Source organism: Esox lucius, chromosome 6 (assembly GCF_011004845.1).
Source record: "Esox lucius isolate fEsoLuc1 chromosome 6, fEsoLuc1.pri, whole genome shotgun sequence".
NCBI classification, from domain to species: domain Eukaryota; kingdom Metazoa; phylum Chordata; class Actinopteri; order Esociformes; family Esocidae; genus Esox; species Esox lucius.
Genome location: NC_047574.1, coordinates 2,939,188 through 2,963,899, shown reverse-complemented (window position 1 = coordinate 2,963,899; position 24,712 = coordinate 2,939,188). Strand labels below are relative to the sequence as shown.

At 41.8% G+C, this 24,712-nt stretch overlaps 2 protein-coding genes across 2 annotated transcripts; one reads left to right on the top strand and one right to left on the bottom strand.

Moving 5' to 3' along the window:
* The first annotated feature begins 11 nt into the window (after positions 1 to 11).
* Positions 12 to 3,033, top strand: cst3 (cystatin C (amyloid angiopathy and cerebral hemorrhage)). Its single transcript, NM_001303838.1, is given in 3 exon segments — positions 12 to 321; positions 1,769 to 1,879; positions 2,663 to 3,033. Coding segments are annotated over 3 exon segments (399 nt in total). The 5' UTR covers positions 12 to 114; the 3' UTR covers positions 2,744 to 3,033.
* Positions 3,034 to 8,144: 5,111 nt separating this feature from the next.
* LOC105010012 (glycine N-acyltransferase-like protein 3) lies at positions 8,145 to 22,918 on the bottom strand. The gene is made up of 6 exons (XM_010869406.3): positions 22,844 to 22,918; positions 17,630 to 17,737; positions 17,056 to 17,176; positions 16,553 to 16,679; positions 8,486 to 8,679; positions 8,145 to 8,380 (listed from the first exon to the last, which is right to left on the bottom strand). The coding sequence occupies exons 1-6, from the start codon at positions 22,916 to 22,918 to the stop codon at positions 8,145 to 8,147; spliced, it is 861 nt and encodes a 286-aa protein (XP_010867708.2).
* Positions 22,919 to 24,712: the final 1,794 nt, after the last annotated feature.

Below are 24,712 nucleotides of genomic sequence, written 5' to 3'. Positions count from 1 at the left end.
CTTCATCAAGCAGACAGTGACGTCACTATGTTTATATAAACTGTCGCCTCCGACAGGCTTGTTGTTTACTTTGCACGATTAGGTTTGTATCCCGTCGACACTTTTTACGCGGACATGATCATGGATTGGAAGATCGTCGTTCCTTTGCTCGCGGTGATTTTAACCGTGGCGAGTGAAAAGATGGTTGGAGCGCCATCGGATGCCGATATGAACGACCAAGGCTTAAAAAACGCCCTGCAGTTCGCCGTGGTCGAACACAACAAGAGAACGAACGACATGTACATAAGGCAGGTGGCCAGTGTTGTGAAGGCTCAGAAACAGGTCAGTACGTCATAGTTTAATTGAATAGGTCAAGGATGAGAAGATGCTGGTCGTTTAGGTTGATGTTGACTACTTTATAATGCCTTAAATTGGCGACGACGAAGGGCTGTTAAACTCTTGCCCTACGAGGTCCGGCGCCTGCTGGTTTTCTGTTCTAGCTCATCATGAATTGGATCTACCTGGTAGGCTATCCAAGGTCTGAATAAGCCCCTGACTACGGAGTGGCAATGAAAAAATGGAGTGGAGCTGTCTTTGAGGTCCAGAGTTGCGTTTGAGGGGCCTACTTCTGATAATTGGCTAACGTTCAATTCCTTGCCACTCCTTTGTTATTGGCAAATAAACTGACATTTCTCTCTAAACTTCATTGGTTACGGGGAATCCTGTAACATGTGGATCCACAGAAATGGAATGACCGTGAAAATCAGCCGTTAACTAAACATGTTGTCGTTCAAATAATTTCCTCCACCTGATGAATTACATAATATTAAGACTCAAGAAAGGCCAGATTCTTCGGCACATGACATGGAGGGCGAGGAATGGAATGTAAACTAAAGACACTGGTCCCCAGTCTAGTTATATGGAGAAATAATCACTCATAAACCACATAACATTTTTGAGAAGCGACTCTTTCGGTTCTTACACAGTTTCTTCCAAAGGGAACTAAGCTCCACTTAAAATAAGGTATATGTTTCGTGTAGGCTTTTCATAATCGTGTAAACAATGGGACAAGTTGACTAAGCTATGTTGGCTATAAATATAAGCAGATTATTTTTTTTGTAGAGCTCATTTGAAGAAAATGCGTTGACAAACGTCACCGTGTTCTGACAAGATGTACACTTTTGTCAAAACGCCTAGCATGCCTAAACGAAACACAGGCCTTGTTTGCAGCGATTCTAAAATTCCTTATGCAATAAATGAATTAATGGTGAAATACGAAGAGAACAAGTATCGCACTTTTGCCGCTAGGCTTTATGGGGGTGGTGACGGGTCGACTTTGTCTGTGGCTAGACCAAGGGCATCCTTTTAATCGATGGATTACTGTGAGTCTATCCAGATTGAAAGGTCACTGGAGGGTTTGGAATGCTCCAGCATAGATGTAATGATAAAATGGCCGTTGTATGCACTGATTGAACAACACATCATAGTGGAAATTAAAAGTTAACAATAACTATCAAACTTAAACCCTGATATTACAGGAAGATGTGAATGATATAATGCACACCTTGACACGATGAGAATGCGTTAATAAAAATAATGTTAGTCTAACCAGGGGTGTTATCGGCTGCATGTTTGAAAACCCTGAGTGTAATCCTTTTTTTTGGCCTTGGAGCCCTGATATGTGCTAGGAGTGGGTTTCATACAATGCCTGTGATTGAAACAATGTCTAATGCAGAGCTTTGAAATCTGTGTTTTGATTATCCTGGTCAAATCCATTCTCTGCCAACAGGTGGTAGCTGGGATAAAGTACATCTTCACCGTGAATATGGGCCGGACCCCATGCAAGAAAAGTGGTGCAGAGACTAACTGCTCAGTGCATGAGGACCCAGGGATGGCTGCGGTAAGCTAACGACCACTGCAAGTTCCTTCTAAAACTGGAATTAATTTACCATTACTTAACTACTTTTAACACTTCCTGTCGTTGGAGGTAAAGTGAGACTAATGGCGCTTTTCCACTGGATGGTACCGCTTCGATTCTACTCGCCTCGACTGTACTCGCCTCGACTCTACCCGCTTTGGGTTGGTTTTCCACTCATTACTACTTTGACCAGTGCAATGTATGCCAGTTAGCCTATAGAAAAACCAGAAGGAGGAAAAACCCAAGGTCTTTTGGTAGGTTACAAAAACAGCGTATCTTATGGGACTCACAGGAATAACAAGTTGATTTCAACTCCAGTGCGTAGGTCCAAACCAAGAGGATTTGTGGGAAAATACGATTGCTTAAATGATGAGTCTGGTCCTATGCACTGGCACTGAAATTAACCCATTTCAATGCAAGGAATTCTGGCACAGACGCGCAAAGAGGCGCCGGTATCATCTTAACCATTCTCTGACACTGGACGGCTAACATGCCTTGAGTCACTCTTGTCCAATCGGAAATCTTCATGTTACCATTTGGTATCATCTCAGCTGGGTTGGAACCTGGGTGAAGAAGGTACTAAAGTATCTGTTACCAGGTGCTGTCCCAACTTTTGGCCTGTGGAAAAGCAAAAAGGGCGAGCCTAGTCGAGCTGGTACCATGCAGTGGAAAAGCTTGCTTATAGGTGTAACTTTGTCAAATGTACTGAAAGGGTGTGGTATTATGCCAACTCATGTCGCCACACGTTTGATCCTGTCTCCCCAGACCTACAGGTGCACCTTTGAGGTGTGGAGTCGCCCCTGGATGAGTGATATTCAGTTGCTTAAGAACGACTGCCCGCAATAAAGACGTGTAAGAAAGAAGACAATTGTTCTGTCTAGTTTACCCAAATACTGGCAGTATCTGTAACTAGTAGTCTTTGTCACTTGTTTTTGCCAATGCATTTTTAACCTAGGATTTACTTCAAGCCTCTGACTAGTAACTGTTTTTTTCCCCAAGTGTATTGCATTCCCACACTAACATGAGCTGTCTTGACTGTTTCATATGTCTGCAGTCTGGATAAGAGCATCTGCTAAATTAGTAAAATGCAAATGTTTTGTAAATGCTATGCAACATAGTTTAACTAAATGGTTTGGAACATTTACATGATGTGGTCATTTTCTTTTTTGCCAGTTGTACGAAACAATGATTTACAAATTAATATTGTATGTTTCTCTGGATTCAAGTGTCTCCTAAATTACTTTTGTATGTACGCAAATATCATTCCTGTTGTATATCCCAACAGTCTCTATACATTGATGACAGGTCAGACAGGAGACTTACTTAAATAATTTTATTCTAAGATACTATTAGCTATTGATACAGAATTAAGCATTAAGGGGAAGTGGTTGTGCAGAAGCCAGGATATATTCATGGTGTGACTTCTGTTTTTTATTCAGAATGTTTAAGCATTTAAGGAAAGTCTCCATTCGGTCCACCACTGTGCTAAACAACAGTCCCTGATTACTAATGCTTGTCACGATGAGCTTGCTAACATTGCTACACTGGAGCTTTTATTGTTGACAAGTGATTTATACACAATGGTGTTCTCAGTGTTTTGGTTGCATAATACAACAGGTTATTGAAATGAATTCCAAATCCACTTTAGCATACCATTTAAATTACGCCACTTTCAGTGAAAATGTTGACCTGGTCAAGATTTGAGGAAAGCATTTTAATTGGACTGAAGGGTCTCTGGATCTGAAACGCACACCCATCTACAGGGGAAGCGGTCCGTAGCTGCCTGGGTCAGTACTAGGCATAGAAGAATGCCACTGCATTTTGTTTCAGAATTGTCTTCATGGTTTAAATTAGTTAACCTTAACATTTACCCATCTCCATTTACACTTTCTGGAAAGTGCTTGTGTACAACATTATTAGAGGCAGCTATTATAATTTGAGCAGGACAGATATCTTAAGTCTGGCAGTGCTATTGCTCAATCCAGAAGAGCTGCAGAGAAAAAGTTGTAGTTTCTGTCCCTATCGAACCTCATGACACTGTGGAAGATAAGGAAACTGATGTAGTCACAAAACAAACCGATGCTATTTACAGATTAAAAGCAGAAGGAGTCTATTTTATTTGGGGAATTGCTTGATAAGAATGCTATTCATCTTGGTTTGTTTACATGAGAAATTGCACTCTACAAATAACAGTCCAGAAGTTAAACATTGGCGTTTCAAATTCCCAAAGAATAATTACTATTACAGCAATTGAGTAGGAAATAATATACTCATAAAATAATGCAAATTGTATTTGTGATTCTAAATACTGTAAGGAAACAGTTTGATGTGGGGCTGTTTTGCTTCCAAAGGTCCTGGGAACCAAGTTAGGATATATGGCTACATGGACTCAACCTTCCAGCAGGTTCATGGGCGAAATTTCTCCAGATCCATACAGAAATGGTTCACTGACCACAGAATCTAGATTTTGCCATGGCCATCCCAGTTCTCTGACCTACTGGAAAACCCATTTGACAACCTGTGCGGTGCCCTGAAGAGAGTCAACAAGCAAAGACCAAAGCAACGTAAGGATTTGGAGAGATGGTGAATGGACAATACCTTGCTGTGTAATCCCACCTCATCAAACATAAAGACTCAGTGCTGTGATATTAGCAAGCAGAGGGTGTACAAAGTTGATATGGGGCGGCTTAAAAAAATATTATAACATTAGGTGACATTTTTTTTTTAGTGTTACGTTTCATTCCTCTTTTAGCTGACATTTAATCAATGCAGCCCAACTTTTAGCAATGCATTGATCCTAAATCAGTTGTCCCTGCCCCTGCTTGGTGCCAGGCCCAACAGATGCAGCTTCAGGCTCAGCAGCCCTGTCAGCCCATACCCCTGAACCAGCCCTACTCCCTGTCTGTCCATCCCCATACCCCTGAACCAGCCCTACTCCCTGTCTGTCCATCCCCATACCCTTGAACCAGCCCTACTCCCTGTCTGTCCATCCCCTTACCCCTGAACCAGCCCTACTCCCTGCCTGTCCATGCCCATACCCCTGAACCAGCCCTACTCCCTGTCTGTCCATGCCCATACCCCTGAACCAGCCCTACTCCCTGTCTGTCCATCCCCATACCCCTGAACCAGCCCTACTCCCTGTCAGCCCGTCCCCATACCCCTGAACCAGCCCTACTCCCTGTCTGTCTGTCCGTCCCCATACCCCTGAACCAGCCCTACTCCCTGCCTGTCCATCCCCATACCCCTGAACCAGCCCTACTCCCTGTCTGTCCATCCCCATACCCTTGAACCAGCCCTACTCCCTGTCTGTCCATCCCCTTACCCCTGAACCAGCCCTACTCCCTGCCTGTCCATGCCCATACCCCTGAACCAGCCCTACTCCCTGTCTGTCCATGCCCATACCCCTGAACCAGCCCTACTCCCTGTCTGTCCATCCCCATACCCCTGAACCAGCCCTACTCCCTGTCAGCCCGTCCCCATACCCCTGAACCAGCCCTACTCCCTGCCTGTCCATCCCCATACCCCTGAACCAGCCCTACTCCCTGTCTGTCCATCCCCATACCCTTGAACCAGCCCTACTCCCTGTCTGTCCATCCCCTTACCCCTGAACCAGCCCTACTCCCTGCCTGTCCATGCCCATACCCCTGAACCAGCCCTACTCCCTGTCTGTCCATCCCCATACCCCTGAACCAGCCCTACTCCCTGACTGTCCATCCCCATACCCCTGAACCAGTCCTACTCCCTGTCTGTCCATCCCCATACCCCTGAACCAGCCCTACTCCCTGTCTGTCCATGCCCATACCCCTGAACCAGCCCTACTCCCTGTCTGTCCATCCCCATACCCCTGAACCAGCACTACTCCCTCTCTGTCCATCCCCATACCCCTGAACCAGGCCTACTCCCTGTCTGTCCATCCCCATACCCCTGAACCAGCCTGAAAAGACTGGAAAAGTTGTGTAATGCTAAAAAACTAAACCTGGTGGAACATCTCACAACTAATTAGGTCAACTGAGAACTGCTCAGTAACATGATTGGGTATTAAAAGATCATTCCAGAGAGAATGAGTCTGTCAGAAGTGAGGATGGGGAGGGGTTCACCACTATAGCCAAGTTAAATGGATTAGTGTTCGCCATGGTATAAGAATCTAACAGACTAAATAATGTACCAAGATTTTAAGCAGGCACACATCCATGTCCAGCTGAAATACAGCTTTCAAAACAACCTCTGTTGATAGTCATCCTTTAGCCATAAAGGTTTGATTACCATTTAGGAAATTCTACATGTTAAACCACTTGTAATGGAGGGCTACTTGAGTCTCACTTAAGTACAATTTCAGACTCTTTAGTAGCTGTTTTAAATGCATAATTGTAATATAGTTGAATGTAATTCAACTATATTTAGAATGTACTTCTGTGGTTTTTATTGTCATTTATAATCATAGTAAACTGCAAGTAGACAATTATTTTACTATAAGTAAACTTTTAATGTATTAAAAATAAATTAATTTATGTTGACTCAATTAAATAATTTGTAAAAGTATATTAAAATATATGCAGAATATATTACAAGCAAAATGTTAATAGTCAGATGATAAAATAGCAAAACACTGTATTTGTATTGAATGTAACTTTTTTGAGTCAGAAATGTATTTAAAATGTATGATAGATTAACAATTAATTCAAATACTAGTTAATCACCTGAAAGTATACTTTATTATAAATTATGTGGTACCAATATTATATATTGAAGTATATATTATATTTTTAAAATACATTTTAGTGTATTTAAAACAACTTTAAGTATGTTTATACTTAAGTGTTATAGGAATATAATAATTAAGTACATTTCAAATAGATATTTTTCCCGCTTGGGTCCCAGAGGATGACTTGCACTTCTGTGAAGGCACCATGAATGCATCATTGCATTGTGTTTTTATTAGCTTTTTACGCAGCGTCCCAACTTTTTTGGAAATGGGTTTTTACGAAATAAGTACATTTCCCCCACACTCCCCCTGGATTAGTCCACTTTCAGCATTTTGCAGACCGGACATTGGATTACAGAATCAGACAGATTATGATAGTCTGGTGATTGTGCTCTGATTTGAAAACAAATGGAAAATAAAGACATAACTTGTACAATGACCTTGCAAGCATATGTGAATCTGATACACAATGACAACGATTTAATCTTTGAGCCCCCCGGGTCTAATGCATTCTCTGCCAACAGGTGTTAAATAGGAAGATGTCTTCACATTGAAAACAATCTTTACTGTAAATACGGGCCGGATCCCATTCAAGAAGGGAGGTGTGTAAGCAAATGTATTTATATAGCACAATTCATACATCGAAGCAATTCAATGTGCTTTACAAAGAAAAGAAAATATAAGAATATATATATATATATATATAACCTCAAAACAAATGAAAACATCATAATAAGAAAGAATACAATAAGAAAACATATAAAGATTAAAAATAGGATAAAAAACATTGGGACATTTTGGTGTAGACCAAATGCCCCAGGCAAGAAGACCCAGGCACCACCATAATGACATCAAGCCTACGCATATTTAAAAACATTATTGATTAGCAGCTTATAGATAGTAAAACACTTTAATAAACCAACCCCTCGAGTACTAATTAACTGTAACTTTGGTGACAATTGTTTGCAAATACTTAAAAAGTCGGTGATGCAGTGGTGGGGCACAATTTCCACCAGCGTAGGCCTATTACTATGTACTACTACTATGTACTATTACTATGTACTACTACTATGTACTATAACTATGCACTACTACTATGTACTACTACTACGTACTGTTACTATGTACTACTACTATGTACTATTACTATGTACTACTACTATGTACTATAACTATGTACTACTACTACGTACTGTTACTATGTACTACTACTATGTACTATTACTATGTACTGTTACTATGTACTAGTAGGCAGATATTCAGTAATCACTTAGCCTTACCTATAATGCATTCTGGAATTTTTGGCAAGCGGTTGTAGAAGTGGCGCTGTCGTGCTAAAACAGGTTCCAGAAAATGAAGTTCTGTATATGGGCAGATATATTTCCTGTGTCATCACAAACCCCTCGCTTTCTAACTTGGAATTTTATGACTAACTGAGGTATGATAGTGATTCTACTTTAATGAACTCATTAACTACATATTACACATCCAGGCCAAATGTTTTTTCATGTTCCTGGTCCTTTTGTATAGGTTACATTTCACAATTTACACCCGAGAAGCCCATTTACCTGCTAACTTATAATTGATTTGGTACCATGCAGCCCTGTATTGAGGGTCCTCAGTAAAGCCCAGACTGGTGAAGAGGCTGTGGGACATTGTGTTCCCCTCTTCTATGAAGCAGTATACTGGGAAACTCTCAGCATAGAGCCTCCTGGACATGCTGTTGACCAGGGCTCTGGCCAGACCCTTTCCTCTGTGCTCTGGCAGAGTGTACAACATACCTGTGAGACAGTGGGAAGGAACAGTTGTTTTGGTCATTGCTTTCTGCCAGGGGACCTTAATTAAGCAGGGACAAACTGTATAACAGCATCCATTATATGACCTACCCATGGCATGGTAGTCATACAGGAGTATCCAGCACACAGGTTGGCCTTGGTCGTCTGTGATGCAGCCCGTTGGGTAGTGAGTGATGAGGTGTTTAATGGTCCTGTAGCCCAGACTGCCTCCACCAAACTTCCAGTTTTTGTTCAAAAGGTCAATGTGGGAACCGTTCAGAATGGACACCCTTGACTCAATGTCACTGGGGAGGCAAAAGATAATCAAATTATGTCCTTTAAGATCTCCTTTCCTCTCGGCATGGTGTGTTTCCATTCACCTGAATGGGTAACATTAAACTGACCAGGTTTGTTGTCTCTAATCATCAGAGTTCCATCCATCTTCTTTCCTAAAGATCCTTCCATTTGGCACCCAATGTTTCAATGGGAAAATACATAACCCTGTTTTAATTTGATGCCAGCAACATCTCTCAAAAAGATACCACTGTGTTGCAACATGTGTCACATGCATGTTTACCACTGTGTTGCATCACTTCTTTTAACAATACTTAAGTATTTGGGAACTGATGAGACCAGATGCTGTAGTTTTGGATGTGAAATGTTTTTCCATTCTTGCTGTATTTTTTATTTCAGCTGCTCAACAGTGTGGGGTCTTCTTTGCTGTATTTTTCGTTTCATAATGTGCCAAATGTCTTCAATGGATGACAGGTCTGGACTGCATGCAGGCCAGTTTAGCACCCTGACTCTTTTTCTACAGAGCCATGTTGTTGTGATACATGCAGCAAATGGTTTGGCATTGTCTTACTGGAATAAGCAAGGACTGCCCTGAAAAAGATGTGGTCTCTTGCATACAGAGATTTCCCTGAATTTTCTGAATCTTTTAATGATATTATGTACCGTAGATGATGAGATCCCCAAACTCTTTGCAATTTTACGTTGGGAATTTTTTATTTTTTATTGTTGCAGAATTTGCCTGATCAGTCTTTCACAGAGTGGTGAACCCCTCCCCATCCTCACTTCTGACAGACCCATCCTCTCTGGAATGATGTTTTAATACCCAATCACGTTACTGACCTGTTGCCAATTGACCTTATTAATTATGTGATATTCCACCAGGTTTAGTTTTCCAGTCTTACACCACTTTTCCAGTCTTTTGTCGTGTCTGTCCCAACTTTTCTGAAACATGCTGCTGGCATCAAATTCAACATTTTCCAGAAACTTTTTTCTCAGTTTCAACATTTGATATTTTGTCTTTGTACTATTTTCTATTGAATGTAAGGTTTAAATGATTTGCACATCATTGCGTGATGTGCAAATGATGTGCAACATCTTTGGAAGCGGGTTTGTATTTAGGGCCCTCAGAATTAGGATTATTGGTGCTCATGAGTCTCATGAGAGAGGGTTTAAAAAAAAGCATTTACAAGCAATTTGAAGAACATCATTCAACTGTCCCACTGATCATCTACAAATTGAGAAAATTCAAGACCACTGGAAATCAAAACAGGACAGGTTATTCCATCAAATTCTAGGCCAAGTGCTGAAGCAACATGTGGTCATAGGCATCTCTAAGAACCTGTGGAATATGAGCATTAACAATTACAATGTGAATGTACGTTTCATTGTAGGTGAATGTGCCTAGATAATGAGAACCGAAACATCTGTTTAATCGTGCGCAATATCACTGGTGGATAAATTGGAGAGAAGACCTAGTTATTCCGTGACTGGGCCACGAATTACATTGTGTAACGTGTAAAATATCTCTAGGGGTGGATAAATTGGAGAGAAGACCTGGTTAGTCCCTGACTAGGCTACGAATAAAATCGTGTAAAAAATCTCCAGGGGTGGATCATTTGGAAAGAACCGATGAACTGTATTTCGTTGACAATGCCATTTGCTTTAGGCGATTACACAGTGACTTGTACAAGTAAAATATAATGCCGTCCAGTTGTACACATACGGCGGGAAGAGGAGTGCAGCCTCTGGCATGACGCGTTCATATTTAAATAGCATGACGCGAATAGGACACCATCAAGAACGAAAAGGATCATTAACAACGATGCCCAGAGTCGAAATGGACAGAATGAAAAAGAACGTTTTCCGGCTAAACAAGATGGATTCCGAGGAAGTTGTATATGGACAGACGAAGAGAGAAGACAAAGGAAAGTTAAGATGGCAGAGAAAGGACAACAGTCGAAAGGCGGGAAAGGAGACAATCGAAATGGACGAAGATTCATTCTGTTTGACCGCCTGGTTGACCGACAGTAGTCTGAAGATGGAGTCTCTCTTATGGGATCCTGGGAACTGACGTGAGCTTTCATAATAATTGATTCAGAGTTCTTAAATGTTTATTTCCTAAAATGTACGGTACCAATAACCATTAGATGAAGCTGGAACTTATCAAAGAAACCTGATCACCTTCCTCGGTAATAGCCAAGCTTATGTAATTGAATATTACATGTAGTTTGAGAAGCACTTGAATGTTATACAGCATGTTTTAATAGGTAATCGAAATAGCCTGTTTTGTTCTGTCATGTTTGAACATGTTTTAATAGGTTTTCAAGAAATAACCTGTTTTGTTGTGCTTTGTCATGTGTACTTATGTAATTTTGAGTCAAACGTATTTATTGCGTTGATGATAATGTTAAAAACCGTAAGGCCTCAAGGGAGGTCTCACGACAATTTATACTTGTCTGTTGCGTGCCATGTGGTACTTGTCTGTTGCGTGCTGAGCTGTTTGCTAGCACTAGTGGGTACATCTGAAACTTGGTGATGAATTAGAATTTGGTACAATGATTTTCTAATCTGGTAAAATAGTCTCATGGTTGTCTTACAAAAGGTTAACATATTGTGTTTTCGCTCTCCTTATATATTGTATAAGTGGTAGAATGAGGAATCCACATGGTGATAGACTTGAACTTTAAGGAGACATGCTGTGTCCCATGAGGACTGAATTTCAATCCAATATAGTCATAGCCTTAAAAAAAGGATAATACAGCTAAAGCAAGTTTACTCCCCACAATAAAAAAGTTATGTATTTTAAATGCTGAATTGAGTTTGGTTAAATAATATAGTTTCTCTTATTTGTATTTACCAACGATAACTGGGATAATACCTGTGTTTTTAAAACCAACGCCTGATACTCGTTAATGGAGTTTAAATTCTAAAATGGTAAATTGACTAATGAACAAATAAGGTATTGATGTAAAAGTGTTTAAGGCCTACATTGAGTTTACTTTGGATTACATAATGTACCTTGATTTTGATCTGTTTTCTGTCTACATTGCCATTCTTAAGAGTTTTAATTTCCACCCTAATGTTGAATTGTTGTGTAGATAATGATAAGCACATTTTTACAAACTGAAAAAATATTAGATTGGTTGGACACTAAATCAAAATCTTCAGTTAATGAAGGATGTCGGCTAAATTGATAGGATAGTCTGAGGACCATAAACAAACATTTTGTTTTTTTTAATGGCTCACCATAAATGGGTGGAGCTCAGAGCTTCAGGAAGGGGGGCAGATCCACTGGGATGGCCTCTACCAACTTTTCCCATTAAATCAAAGTAGCCTATTACTAAGGGTTAAATTTGAGTGATCAGACTGGTCTCATCTGTGGTAATTTTACCAACACAAGCATATTCAGTTTTGGGATAATCAAACATTAAGTTAAAGCTAAATATATTTTCCTCTCATTAGCTTTAATGTTGAAATTTATGATTTTGAAACCAACTGAAGTGAGGGTAGAGACCTAATGTCATCCCCCATTGTCGATGATAGGAAAAAGTATAAAGTTGTGATTTAGAGTTTGGCTGACCGCCACTATTTGGAATAAAAATGAATCTAACTTTGCGAATTCCTTAAAATTTAGGAGTTAATCAAGACACTTTGTGTTTTTCATGAGGTAGTTTGGACGTTGCCTGTAAAAAGCTAAATTTGTATGCTGTAGCTATGCTAATACAATTGCCCTGGTGGTTGCCACAGGTAAACCACTGCACATGGGCTGGGTTTTTTTCACTCCTACCATTTAGTTGCGCAGCTTATCCCCTGGGGGCCAAACAATTTAGTTAGGCATGTGCCAAGAAACTACAGGATATTATAAATGCATGATAGCCAATTTCACAGACCTGGGTGATGGTTCTGTGGTAAAGTCAAATTTGAGAGCTGTTTAGCTATGTTGTAAAATCTGTTAATATGATATATGGTTTATAATTCCTTCGAACAAGCAACCGTGTTGCACATTGATGTCTTTGATGGTGTTAGTGAATGTTCGTGTTTTTTAACTTGTTCACTTTGTTTTGATGAATGTACAGGATGCAACTCCTTACTGAATGGATTATAGATCCATCCTTACTACCAATTCTCTATTTTTCATGTCTGTCCTGAAAAGATGGTGCCTCCTGTGGCGAAGTCACGTCTTACAATCTTATTCCACTGCTAGTTGCTATTGGGCAATAATACAGCACAAGGAACCAAACATCAACCAAGCCAGTTCTGGATGGAAAAGGAACTTTGACAGACTTTTATGGAAACTTGTCTAAATAGGGTGTACGATTCACTCCTATGATGGAACTTCTGAGATCCACAAGTTTTCAGGATCTATTGTCTTCATTGTTGGGAGTTGACAGAAAAATACCCAGTGGATGAAAGTCCGATGGACTGTTGAACCACACTAATCGTTGTTTTGCAGTTATACTTTCAAAAGATCAGGACATCACAACCCCTTTTCTGATGATACATCACGTCACTGACTGGACACAGACAGCTGAGTGTGTGAGTTCTACAACTACACTGGTTAAATCTGTTCGAAATCTTCCTGACCACTCACATGGCAGAACGATGCCAGGGTCAGATCACTTGGATTCACACTCCATTTCTAGATGAATCATCGACATCAAGATGAGAGGAGAATCCACCTGAGTCCAGAAGGACTCCACATACTACAGGTCAGAGTACCATGGGTGTCACAGTGCGGTGAGGATCAGTGCCACTGTCCCGTACACCTCCAGTTCCCATCACTTCACAAACACATCCCGGACTTGTCTTCGTGTCACATGTCTTCAACTATTCACACCAGGTCCCAATCATCTCGTCAGTATGTGTTTAAATGTTTCCCTTCTGCTCCCCACATTTGTCCAACACTGTTGGTACCGTCTGTATGTCATGTGTAACCGGTGAGTGTTTTCTGGTTTGCTGTCTAAGGATTCAGCCCCTTTGTTTTCTTTAAGTTTGTTTTTCTGTGTGCTCGTGTTTGATTTACATTAAAAACCCTACAGGGAGTGTATTCGCCTGCGCCTGGTTCCTCCACCATCGCCACCGTTACAATGGGTCAGTTGACTGGAAAGGTCACATGGTCCCAATCCAGTGGAAGAAACTCTTGTGGTGTTAATCTTGAATTAGTGAAGTGTTGGAAACTCACTATTCCATTATACACCTACACTGACTTGTTAGGTCAACCAGGCAAATTGCTGGGTCCACATCACACTGACTGCAATAACTGATTTTGGAACTTTCATCACTGATGCAAGACAAAGAAAACTGAAGACAAGAACTAAAGGACACTTGATTGGAAACTACCTTCTTTACTTACAATCTAAGATTTTCCAAATGAACTGATATGGTGATTTCATATGTATGAAGGTTTGTTTCTCGCAAGATAGGTAAGAAACTATACGATGACAATCCCAGTATTGGATTTGGCATATTTGTGATGATGCTTAGTGATCTACATTATGATGGCTATCATGGTATGTTTGGGCAGTGAATTGTTCCCTATTATAGGGGGTCCCTGTCAAAGGTAGATGTTTTCCTATTTTAAAGGTAGAATCTTTCACAGGTACAACAGGATATGTATAAGTCTTTTGTATGATATTGTCGCATGGATCATGATATGGACAAGGGGGATTTGATTGATCAATGGACTTTGGGGAAAATGTTTTAATCATGATGTCATTTTGAGTCAGATTTTCTGCTGAACACCATTAACACTGACAATAACCTGTTGATGTCAAAATGTTTCTTGACATTTATAATCTGAGGTGGGGACGGGTTTTATTACTGTCATACATTGAGTTATGTGTCGGAGTGGGGTGCATCAATTGTCTTATTTACATTCATTTTCATTTGAGGAACAATGAGACCTGATTGGTCAGATACTCATTTTGTTGCTTCATCTTAGTCATTTGTAACATAAGTGTATGGGCCTTTTCTTTTCATTAATATAAAGACACCTACAGGAAAAGTGTAATGTTTTATCAAACATGTAATGTTTTTCTTTAAATGTTTGATAGGGGGAGTGTGGAATCTGAGCATTAACAATTACAATGTGAATGTACGTTTCATTGTAGGTGAATGTGCCTAGATAATGAGAATAACAAACATCTTTGTTTAGAATATTTCTCTGTAGGTTGCGCTCTACTAACCCCAGGAATGTTTACATTTACCATTTGGCATGGGGGTTACTGACTTGGAAACCTGATTTCCAAGTCAGGTAGACACACCCTTCAATGTATATATCAGCTTGTAACCAACATTACAGTGAGAAGATAATGGAACATTCACCGAATGACATCTGTGCTGCAATTTTTCAATAAACTTGAGCGAACTTCTCCCTCGATTTGATAGGTGTTCTACATTATTTGACCACTATACGAAACCGCTGATTTCGAACCAACCCCAGAGTAACATCAAGGGATCTACGGGCCTCTTTTGGCACTTGGCCTACATGGGAAGTCAAGAAGAAAGGAGCCACTGCTCCAAATAAAGAATATCAAGTTGTTTGGCCACAATAGCTGATGGCATATTTGCTGTAAACAAAACACTGCCTTTGAAGAGAAGAACTTCATACCAACTGTAAGCATGGAGGCGGTGACATTATGGTTTGGGGCTGCTTTGCTCCCCAAGGGCTTGGGCAATTTGCCATCATTGAGTCAACTGTGAATTCCATATAGGACCAGAACATTCTTGAGGATAAAGTAAGGACACCTGTCAAAAAGCTGAAGCTGAATTAAATGTGGATTATGCAAAGCTACAGAATGGCTCAAAAAGGAAAGAAATTGAGAATTATGGAATGTCTGAGTCAATGCGCAGATCTCAATCTTATTGAAATGCTGTTTGGGGACTTGAACCGGGCCATGAATGACAGAAATCCTTTGAACATGACAGTTGAAGCTACTGTAACAATTCCCCCTAGTTGATGTAAGAAACTGATAGAAAGATAAGTATCAGCTAGGTAAAGTGTAGGGAACAGCAACTAGCTATTGAATGTAGGGGTGTACTTAGTATTTCATTTCTGTAGATTTTTGATGCACAAATGACTGCAAAGCATAGTTTTTCAGTGTCATTTGTTAAATTACATTACTTGTATGTTACCTTTACCTGTCAGTAGTTTTGAAGTGATGATTACATATCTATATGTCGAAACGTGTAAAAAAATAAATAAAAAAAGACTATTGCAGGCAGTGTAATTCGTTTTCACATGAGTAGGTGCCAAGTCTTCTAGCTTAAGGTTACCCTGCAAGGCATTCCATGGGTGTTGGATGTGGTCATAGAAAATAGTTTAACCTCAAGTGCATCTGATTACTGCTGTTATTCCAATAGGTTTTGATATAATTTCACTTCTATGCTGAGAAAACAAACATGGTGATTTCTTTGAATAAAAACTTTAGTCTTCAGATTCTTTAAACTAAGTCAGTAGCCTAATTATAAATGAGTTAATTGGTTATTGGTTTATATATATTCACCAGTTTTCTGAAAATGTTTTTGTTTTTTGTTGGGAGCGGATGGTCTGTAGCCTCTTTATTTACTTTTAAATATATCAAAATTCTTATTTTCTTGTCTATATGGGGAGGCAGCATTCAACCCTGCTACAACCCACCTGTGTCTGGTATGACGAGTAACCAGTTTTGACTGACAAGACATATTTGGCCTTATGACTGCTGCATGGGCCCTAAAGTTATAACCTACATAATAACATGTCATAATGAAATGTTCTGATCAGTCCTGCTAATGAGCAAACTAATCAAATGGTCATGAAGACTCACCTCAACTTAACAAACATTTCTCACCTTTGTTGTAAACAAATATCAAAATGGAAATTCAATAGAGCCCGTTTGTGAGTACCTGTTGAGTTGTGGCAGGAGACTTGGGTCTGATAATGTCATAAGATGCGCCAAGACATACTTTTTCATACTGACACCGTGAAATGAGGACACTTCTTTTAACATGGCCTCATGTTTAATATCCGACCCTGTGGGAGAGAAGCCTTGTTTTAGTTTCTTCTTACCCAGAACAATCTGGGCCTGTGACAGTAAGGCATCCTATGTGATACACAGGTCTGGAAATAACTAAGAAACCACTGCACCTTTTTCTTTCCTTTCCCAAAAAGTTGAAAAGGAAAGTTTTGAGAGAGGAACAAAAGCGTTTAATTTGCAATGTTCTCTTAATTTCAACCTTCTTTTCCTCACTCAAAATCTTCCTTTTTGACTTTTTTGGAAAGGAAAGAAAAAAGTACAGTTGTCTCTTAATATTTTCCAGAGCTGTATTTGACCAGGGCACAAAGATGCATTAGGTAAAAGTTAGACATCTCAGTTACAATCACTGAAATAGTGACAATTTAGGCTTACCGCTGATAAGGAAAAATGAATTCCAGTCAATAGCATTTCCTTCTGTCACCATTCTTTTCAAGATCTCATCATCCGTGGCAAAGAAAGATACCTTTCTTATAAACTCAGTCACGTGTTTGTTCTAGAGATGGACAGAATGTATTCATAAATGCCTTTTATTTGTGGAAGTTGAGTAGAATATTTAATGTGCCAAATACCAAATTAAACCAAATGATGTTGACATAGCCTAGTCTGCCCCACAAACATGGAGTAGAATGTGGTGGTTGTTGAAACTACACGAGGAGGATGACATAAAGGAGAAATCACATGGAAAAGGAACTTAATCACAGCTACACACACAGCAGCAGAGGTCACGGTGATTGCCAATTAGCTGTTCATGTCTGCCATAAAAGAGTCTGACAATTAGCACTTTTATATTTCAGTTTTCAAAGCAACACGAGGCGACTGAGTTCCAGAGGCCCAATAGTTGGTCCCTGAATTGCAGGGGCATTGATCTGAAAAACTAAATTCTTAAATGTGTCAAGTGGAACAATTTTTAAAAATCATAACAGTATGTGCTGAACATGAAGCTCACCTTTGTGTCTGGTCGGCAAATTATAGCTTTGAAGTCAGGCCAGCTGTCAACAACTACTTCTGATGTGCTTGGCTTGTTTCTGTTAAAGCCATTCAGGAGTCCATACACCTACAGGAAAAGTGTACATAGTTTAACCTGAAAGACTTCGAGTTACAGACACTACAAAGTTAGTCATTTGTGCTTTTGTTGCATGAACACATGAATACCTTTATACATTTAGGTAAATGTGATCGTAGAATGACCTCAGCAACCCACAGTTCACCCAAATTAAGAATCTTCTTCTTTAGCAAAAAACTATCAGGTACCTGGGCCACAAAGAACGCATGCACAGTCTGAAAATAGACAGAGGTATTTAGGTTTGACAGCTCTCACCTCCCTCTCCGGGAGCCATCACCTTATCGTGGTGGAGAGGTTTGTGTTTTCCTATGAACCTGAGGGCTGTGTTGTCTGGGCCTTAATGCTCCTGGAAGGGTTTCCCAAGGGGTCTCAGGGGAGGAACCAGACTAAGAATGGTTAAAAAATACTCCATGTATAAACGAGGAAGAGGAGGAGTTACTCTGCCCGGAGGAAGCCCGGGGCCCCCATATGGAGCCAGGCCCAGACGGAGGGCTTGCCGGCGAGGGCCTGGTGGCCGGGTTTGCCACGGAGCCCGGTCGGGCATAGCACACCCCTCTCCATCCTATGGGCCCACCACTCATGGGAGGAACCTCTGGGTTCGGGTGTGCTGCCATATGGGTGGCAGTGAAGGCCAGGGGCCTCGACGGACCAGACCCAGGCGGCAGGGGCTGGCTCTGGGGACGTGGAATGTCACCTCTCTTTGGGGGAAGGAGCCGGAACTTGTGAGGGAGGCGGAGCGCTATCAGTTAGATCTGGTGGGGCTTACATCCACTAACAGTCTCGGTTCTGGAACCGTACTCCTGGATAGGGGATGGATTTTATTCTTCTCTGGAGTTGCCCAGGGTGTGAGGCGCCAGGCGGGGGTTGGGATACTCACATAATTCTGCTGGGGGACTTCAACGCACACGTGGGCAATGATGGAGACACCTGGAGAGGCGTGATATGGAGGAACGGCCTCCCTGATCTGAACTTGAGTGGTCGTTTGTTGTTAGAGTTCTGTGCTAGTCATGGATTATCTATAATGAACACCATGTTCAAACATAAGGATGCTCATAAGTGTACGTGGTATCAGAGCACCCTAGGCCGAAGGTCGATGATTGATTTTGTGATCGTGTCATCGGATCTGAGACCGCATGTTTTGGACACTCGGGTAAAGAGAAGGGCGGAGCTGTCAACCAATTACCATCTGGTGGTGAGTTGGGTCAGGGGGTGGGGGAAGACTGTGGACAGACCGGGAAAACCCAAACGGGTAGTACGGGTGAACTGGGAACGTCTGGAGGAGGCCCCTGTCCGAAAGATCTTCAACTCACACCTCCGGCTGAGCTTTTCTGGCATCCCTGTGGAGGTTGGGGGCATTGAACCTGAGTGGTCGATGTTCAAAGCCTCCATTGCCAAAGCTGCGGCGGGGAGCTGTGGTCTAAAGGTCATGAGGCGGTAACCCTCGAACACCCTGGTGGACACCGGTGGTCAGGGAAGCCGTCCAACTGAAGAAGGAGGCCTTCCGGGATATGTTATCCCGGAGGACTCCGGAGACGGTTGCAGTGTACCGACAGACCCGAAGGGCTGCGACCTCTGCTGTGAAAGAGGCAAAACAGCGGGTGTGGGAGGAGTTTGGGGAAGCCATGGAGAAGGCCTTTCGGTCGGCACCAAGGTGTTTCTGGAAAACCGTCCGCCACCTCAGGAGGGGAAAACGGGGAACTATCCAAGCTGTGTACAGAAAGGATGGCACACTTTAGTGGAGGCAGAGCTGGAGGCTGATGGGGAAGCATCGTCAATCTCCATGGCAGAAGTCACTAAGGTAGTCAACCTTAGACCAGCTCTTTACTCTTGCAAGGATCCTGGAGGGGGCCTGGGAATATGCCCATCCTGTCTGTGTTTTGTGGATCTGGAGAAGGCGTATGGCCGGGTCCCCCGGGAGATACTGTGGGAGGTGCTGCGGGAGTATGGGGTGAGGAGGTCCCTTTTGAGGGCTATCCAATCCCTGTACGTCCAAAGTGAGAGCTGTGTTCGGGTTCTTGGTAGTAAGTCGGACTCGTTCCAGGTGTGGGTTGGCCTCTGCCAGGGCTGCGCTTTGTCACCAATCCTGTTTGTAACTTTTATGGACAGGATATCGAGGCGTAGTCGGGGTGGGGAGGGGTTGCAGTTCGGTGCCCTGGGGATCTCATCGCTGCTGTTTGCGGATGATGTGGTCCTGATGGCATCAACGGTCTGTGACCTTCAGCACTCACTGGACCGGTTCGCAGCCGAGTGAGAAGCGGTTGGGATGAGGATTAGCACCTCTAAATCTGAGGCCATTGTTCTCAGCAGGAAACCGATGGAGTGCCTTCTCCGGGTAGGGAATGAGTAAAGGAGTTCAAGTATCTCGGGGTCTTGTTCGCGAGTGAGGGGACAATGGAGCGGGAGATTGGCCGGAGAAGATCGCGAGTACAAGCGGCTGAAATTTCTCAGAAGGGTGGCTGGCTTCTCCCTTAGGGATAGGGTGAGAAGCTCAGCCATCCTTGAGGAACTCTGAGTAGAGCCGCTGCTCCTTTGCGTCGAAAGGGGCCAGTTGAGGTGGTTCGGGCATCTGGTAAGGATGCCCCCAGGACATCTCCCTAGGGAGGTGTTCCAGGCACGTCCAGCTGGGAAGGAGACCTCAGTGTAGGCCCAGGACCAGGTGGAGAGATTATATTTCGACACTGGCCTGGGAACGCCTCGGGATCCCCCAGTCAGAGCTGGCAAATGTGGCTTGGGAAAGGGAAGTTTGGGGTCCCCTGCTGGAGCTGCTGCCCCCGCGACCCGATACGGATTAGTGGATGAAGATGGGGAAAGAGTTCTTTACATCCACACTGTTTTGGCAGGAGGTTCCCCACGGCTATGCAGTCTGGTGCATCAGTGGATAGACTTTTGAGTGGATTGGCTGACCAGTGTAGGGCTCTAGTAATTGGCTGACCAGAGTAGGTCTCTATTTGGGCTCATCAAGCTCTGGATAAGCAGAAAGCATTGATGGGATCTGAGCTTAATGTCAAAGGAACTCAAAACCTTGATGCCAATGTTCAAAACCTTGTTGCCAATGTTCAAAACTTTGGTGGCAATGTTCAAAACCTTGTTGCCATTGTTCAAAACCTTTTTGCCAATGTTCAAAACCTTGTTGCCAATGTTCAAAACCTTGGTGCCAATGTTCAAAACCTTGGTGCCAATGTTCAAAACCTTGGTGGCAATGTTCAAAACCTTGGTGCCAATGTTCAAAACCTTGGTTCAGGTTTGGTCAACTCTTTTGGTACATCTCAGCATGGTTTGGATCTTTGGCTAAGCTTCGCACTATGTTATGGCTTGCATTTAAAAATGGACAATTGGCAGGGTTTTATAGACCATTCATCCATGTACAATCTCTCCAGAGGACTCTTCAGCTCACCCCACAGGTTTGTTCAGAGGACTGAGATGGCCGTTGCAAAACTTGATTCAGTGGTCAATGAGCAATTTTCGTGTGGACCTGGAAGAATGCTTTGGAACTTGTCCTGCAGGAAGATCCAAGTGGTCTAATTAGGTGGCATCTGATTTTTGTTTCGGAGGTCGGTTGACCTCAATATTCAATTAATTTTTGCAATTCTCTAGCTGTGACGCTGAGATTTTTTCACTTCTCGAACAATCCTCATCAGTGTGCGGCCTATCCATGTAGTGTTCGTACCATTAATACACACTTGTTTTCCCTTCCAGGCAGATTCATTACCGCTCCAGTTGATTTAAACTGCTTCATTATGGCCTCGCCATTGGCCCCAAGGTGCCTAATATTTGTGGAGATAGGTATTTTCAGGCGTGTAGCTATTTTATTTGAACCTTGCCTAGTTTATGCAGGCCAAGAACATTTTGTCATTATTTAAATTATGTTTTCTCTAATCTTCGTGTTGATAAATTATCAATTACATTTGGTAGCTGTCATCATTAACACTCCAGAGAAACAAAAGGTCATAAATGAGCACTTGAGGTGCTTCAACAAAGTATTAGTTTAAGGGTGTGCACCCTTATGCAACCAGGTTATTGTAAGGTTTTTATTTTTCATTTTCCCCCTCGAAGATTTCAGTTTGTTTTTCAATTGAATTGTTCACATTATAGGTCACATTAACAGTGGAAAAAGTTCTGACATGATTTATCTTTGTCTCATTCTTTTACAAAAACCTGGCATTTTCACAGGGGTGTGTAGACTTTTTATATCCACTGTATATGTATACACAGCATATACACACTTATATAATTAAGACATTTCTATTATGTTTTGATAATAATCATTTCTAAGGGTTGCCAACATGCTTTGTCCAGATGAGCTGAGGAGGTCAGAAAGGTTTGGAGCTGGCCAGGTCAACAATCTGTTCTTAGGACGTGGGGTGTCTGACTCAAGGTTAAGTGTTACTCCTGGTGAGGGACATATCATCAGACAGTGTACTTAACCAGGGATGTGTCGGCCGTGAACACAAACTCAGAGGAATTGACAGGCCTGTTCTGTATATTCAACAGCTGAGGTGGGTTCTCTGGCTTTTTATTTTGTGGTGTCCCTACCATTGTCAGCAGGAGCAGACAGGTTCTCTGTGCTATGTTGAAACCTTTGTGTGTGTGTGTTTGTGTGTGTGTGTCCCCGCAAACATGTGAAAAATGAGCCAAGGCAGTTGACTCTCAGGTTGAAAAGTAATTTATCACATTTATCTTTCAGTGAACATAGAAAACATCTCAAACACCACATAAGGGTTAGAAGCCTAATAAAATATAGTTAAGATAAGTTTGTATTTGCCAATTTTATTATTATTACTTTCATTGGGAGTGGATGGAGTTCTCACCAGGATTTATGTGACAATTTTTTTAAATTTTGGGGCAGTTTCTCAAACATATGGGGAGGTAGCATTCACCCCTGCTACAACCCACATGTGTCTGGTATGATGAGTAACCAGTTTTTATTGATAAGAGAAATATTTGGCCTTACGACTACTGCACGGCCACTAAAGTTATAACCTACAGTGGGGAGAACAAGTATTTGATACACTGCCGATTTTGCTGATTTTCCCATATACAAAGCATGTAGAAGTCTGTAATTTTTGTTAGGCTACAGTCATGGACAAAAATGTATACCTTTATACATTTAGGTAAATGTGATCGTAAAATGACTTCAGCAGCCCGCAGTTCACCCAAATTAAGAATCTTCATCTTTATCAAAAGGCGATCAGGTACCTGGGCCACAAAGAACGCACGCACAGTCTGAAAATAGATAGATGTAATGAATTACAAGTGTCTAGGTATTACAGAAAGTTATGGTATGTGCCTCTGGTATTTATATGATGATTGAGTTGGTGACCTTATGAAGATTTTATTCCTGATAAAGAGAAGGTGTGAAAGACATTTTCTTCATTTGGGGCTTTTTAATTTTGTTGAATGATTACCAATGGTCACAGATATCACTCATCATTGATTATCCAATTTCACCTCAATTTATTAATTCAGGTTTGGTCTTGAAGTAATTTGCATCAATGCTGGAATGAAACATTATTTTAACAATGACAAGATGTCAATAATAAATAAATAAAATAAAAATATAGCTAAGCAATTCCAAACCGCAATGACCGTACAAAACCTAAAAACCAGAATCAAATGGTTTTAAAATGTTATTAGTCCATTCAACTAACAATGCAAGACAAACATGGTCACAGTTGATACTTTTCAGAGGCTATGTTAAAGGCATGCATGCTCTACTTACAGTTGTAGTATCCACGCAATAAGGGAAAATTAGATAAAGAGAAGTGTCCCAAGACAAAGGTATGCGTTCACAGCAACAGGGGGCCGACTGAAGTGAGTAAAAATTGAACACTCTTCAAACCTGAGGTAGCTGTGATGTCACCAACAGCTTTAAAGGGAGGGACTTTCTTACACAGCCTCCCCAAATGACTTGTCTGGCCCTCTAACCATGAAGAAAGTCTCCATTAAGCAGCAGGTTATACTCTGACATCATCCAAGATGGCTGGGCTATTAGTTGAATGTCCATTCCTCCACCTGGATGGCGGCTGTCAGCCACTTTACCAAATGGCCAGAATGTTTGTGTCCTTCTTCTACTTTTTTCTTATTTCCCATACACAAGTAGTGTCATATTGACTAGGATCAAAAGTGATAGTCGACTTGACTGTGCCTTCAGCTGTATTTCCTTAAGAGTTGACTTGTGTCATAGAAGACACGGTTTTATGGGGTTTTGTGACTTGAGTCATTAAATTAATTGGCAGAGGCAGAGAAACCAAAAGTAAATGCTTTTTTTTTCTTTTCTGAGAATTGGCAGGGACTCTGCTGTCCTGGTTCCAAGAGGAAGTGAGGTGCCAAGACAGGGAAATGTTTTGCCTTGGCTGAGCGGGAGCTGTCCACCCGTGAGGGCTGGGTGACCAAAAGACATGAAGGGGCAGGTCGGAGTGCACAGGAAGGGTTGTAGTGTTCAAGCACAGCCTGCAAGTAGGGAGGTGCAGTTCCCTTTGTTGCTCCAAAGGCAAACACCAGACACGCGTTATGAGCCTCTAAAGTTGGAGCCTCTGTGTGACTGGGTCTGACTCTGCAACGTCTGAGATCTACCTGAAGGTCTTGGTCCAACATTCCCCAGAAAATGTCCCCACGACCAGTCAAACACTGGTCATGCATTTGCAGACCACTTTTCCAATACAATGTCCCAGAAGGTAGGTGTGCCATGTTAAGAATGTAGATATGAGATTTGATGCATCCTACCTTACAATGTGAATGTGACAAAACCTCCAGATGGCCCACGTTCCCCTCAGATTCCAGTATCTGTGACACAGTTCTGCCAGAACGTTCTCTGGGCCAAGATGGACCAAAGCCTTGTCAAAGTGGGGATTGCGTGATCTAAGGATGATTGAGATCCAATATTCCCAGGTTATCTGCTCAGCGTTGGCAACCATCCAATCTGAGGAGTCCTGAGACCTTTTCATATTCAGGAGACTAGGGTCCCAG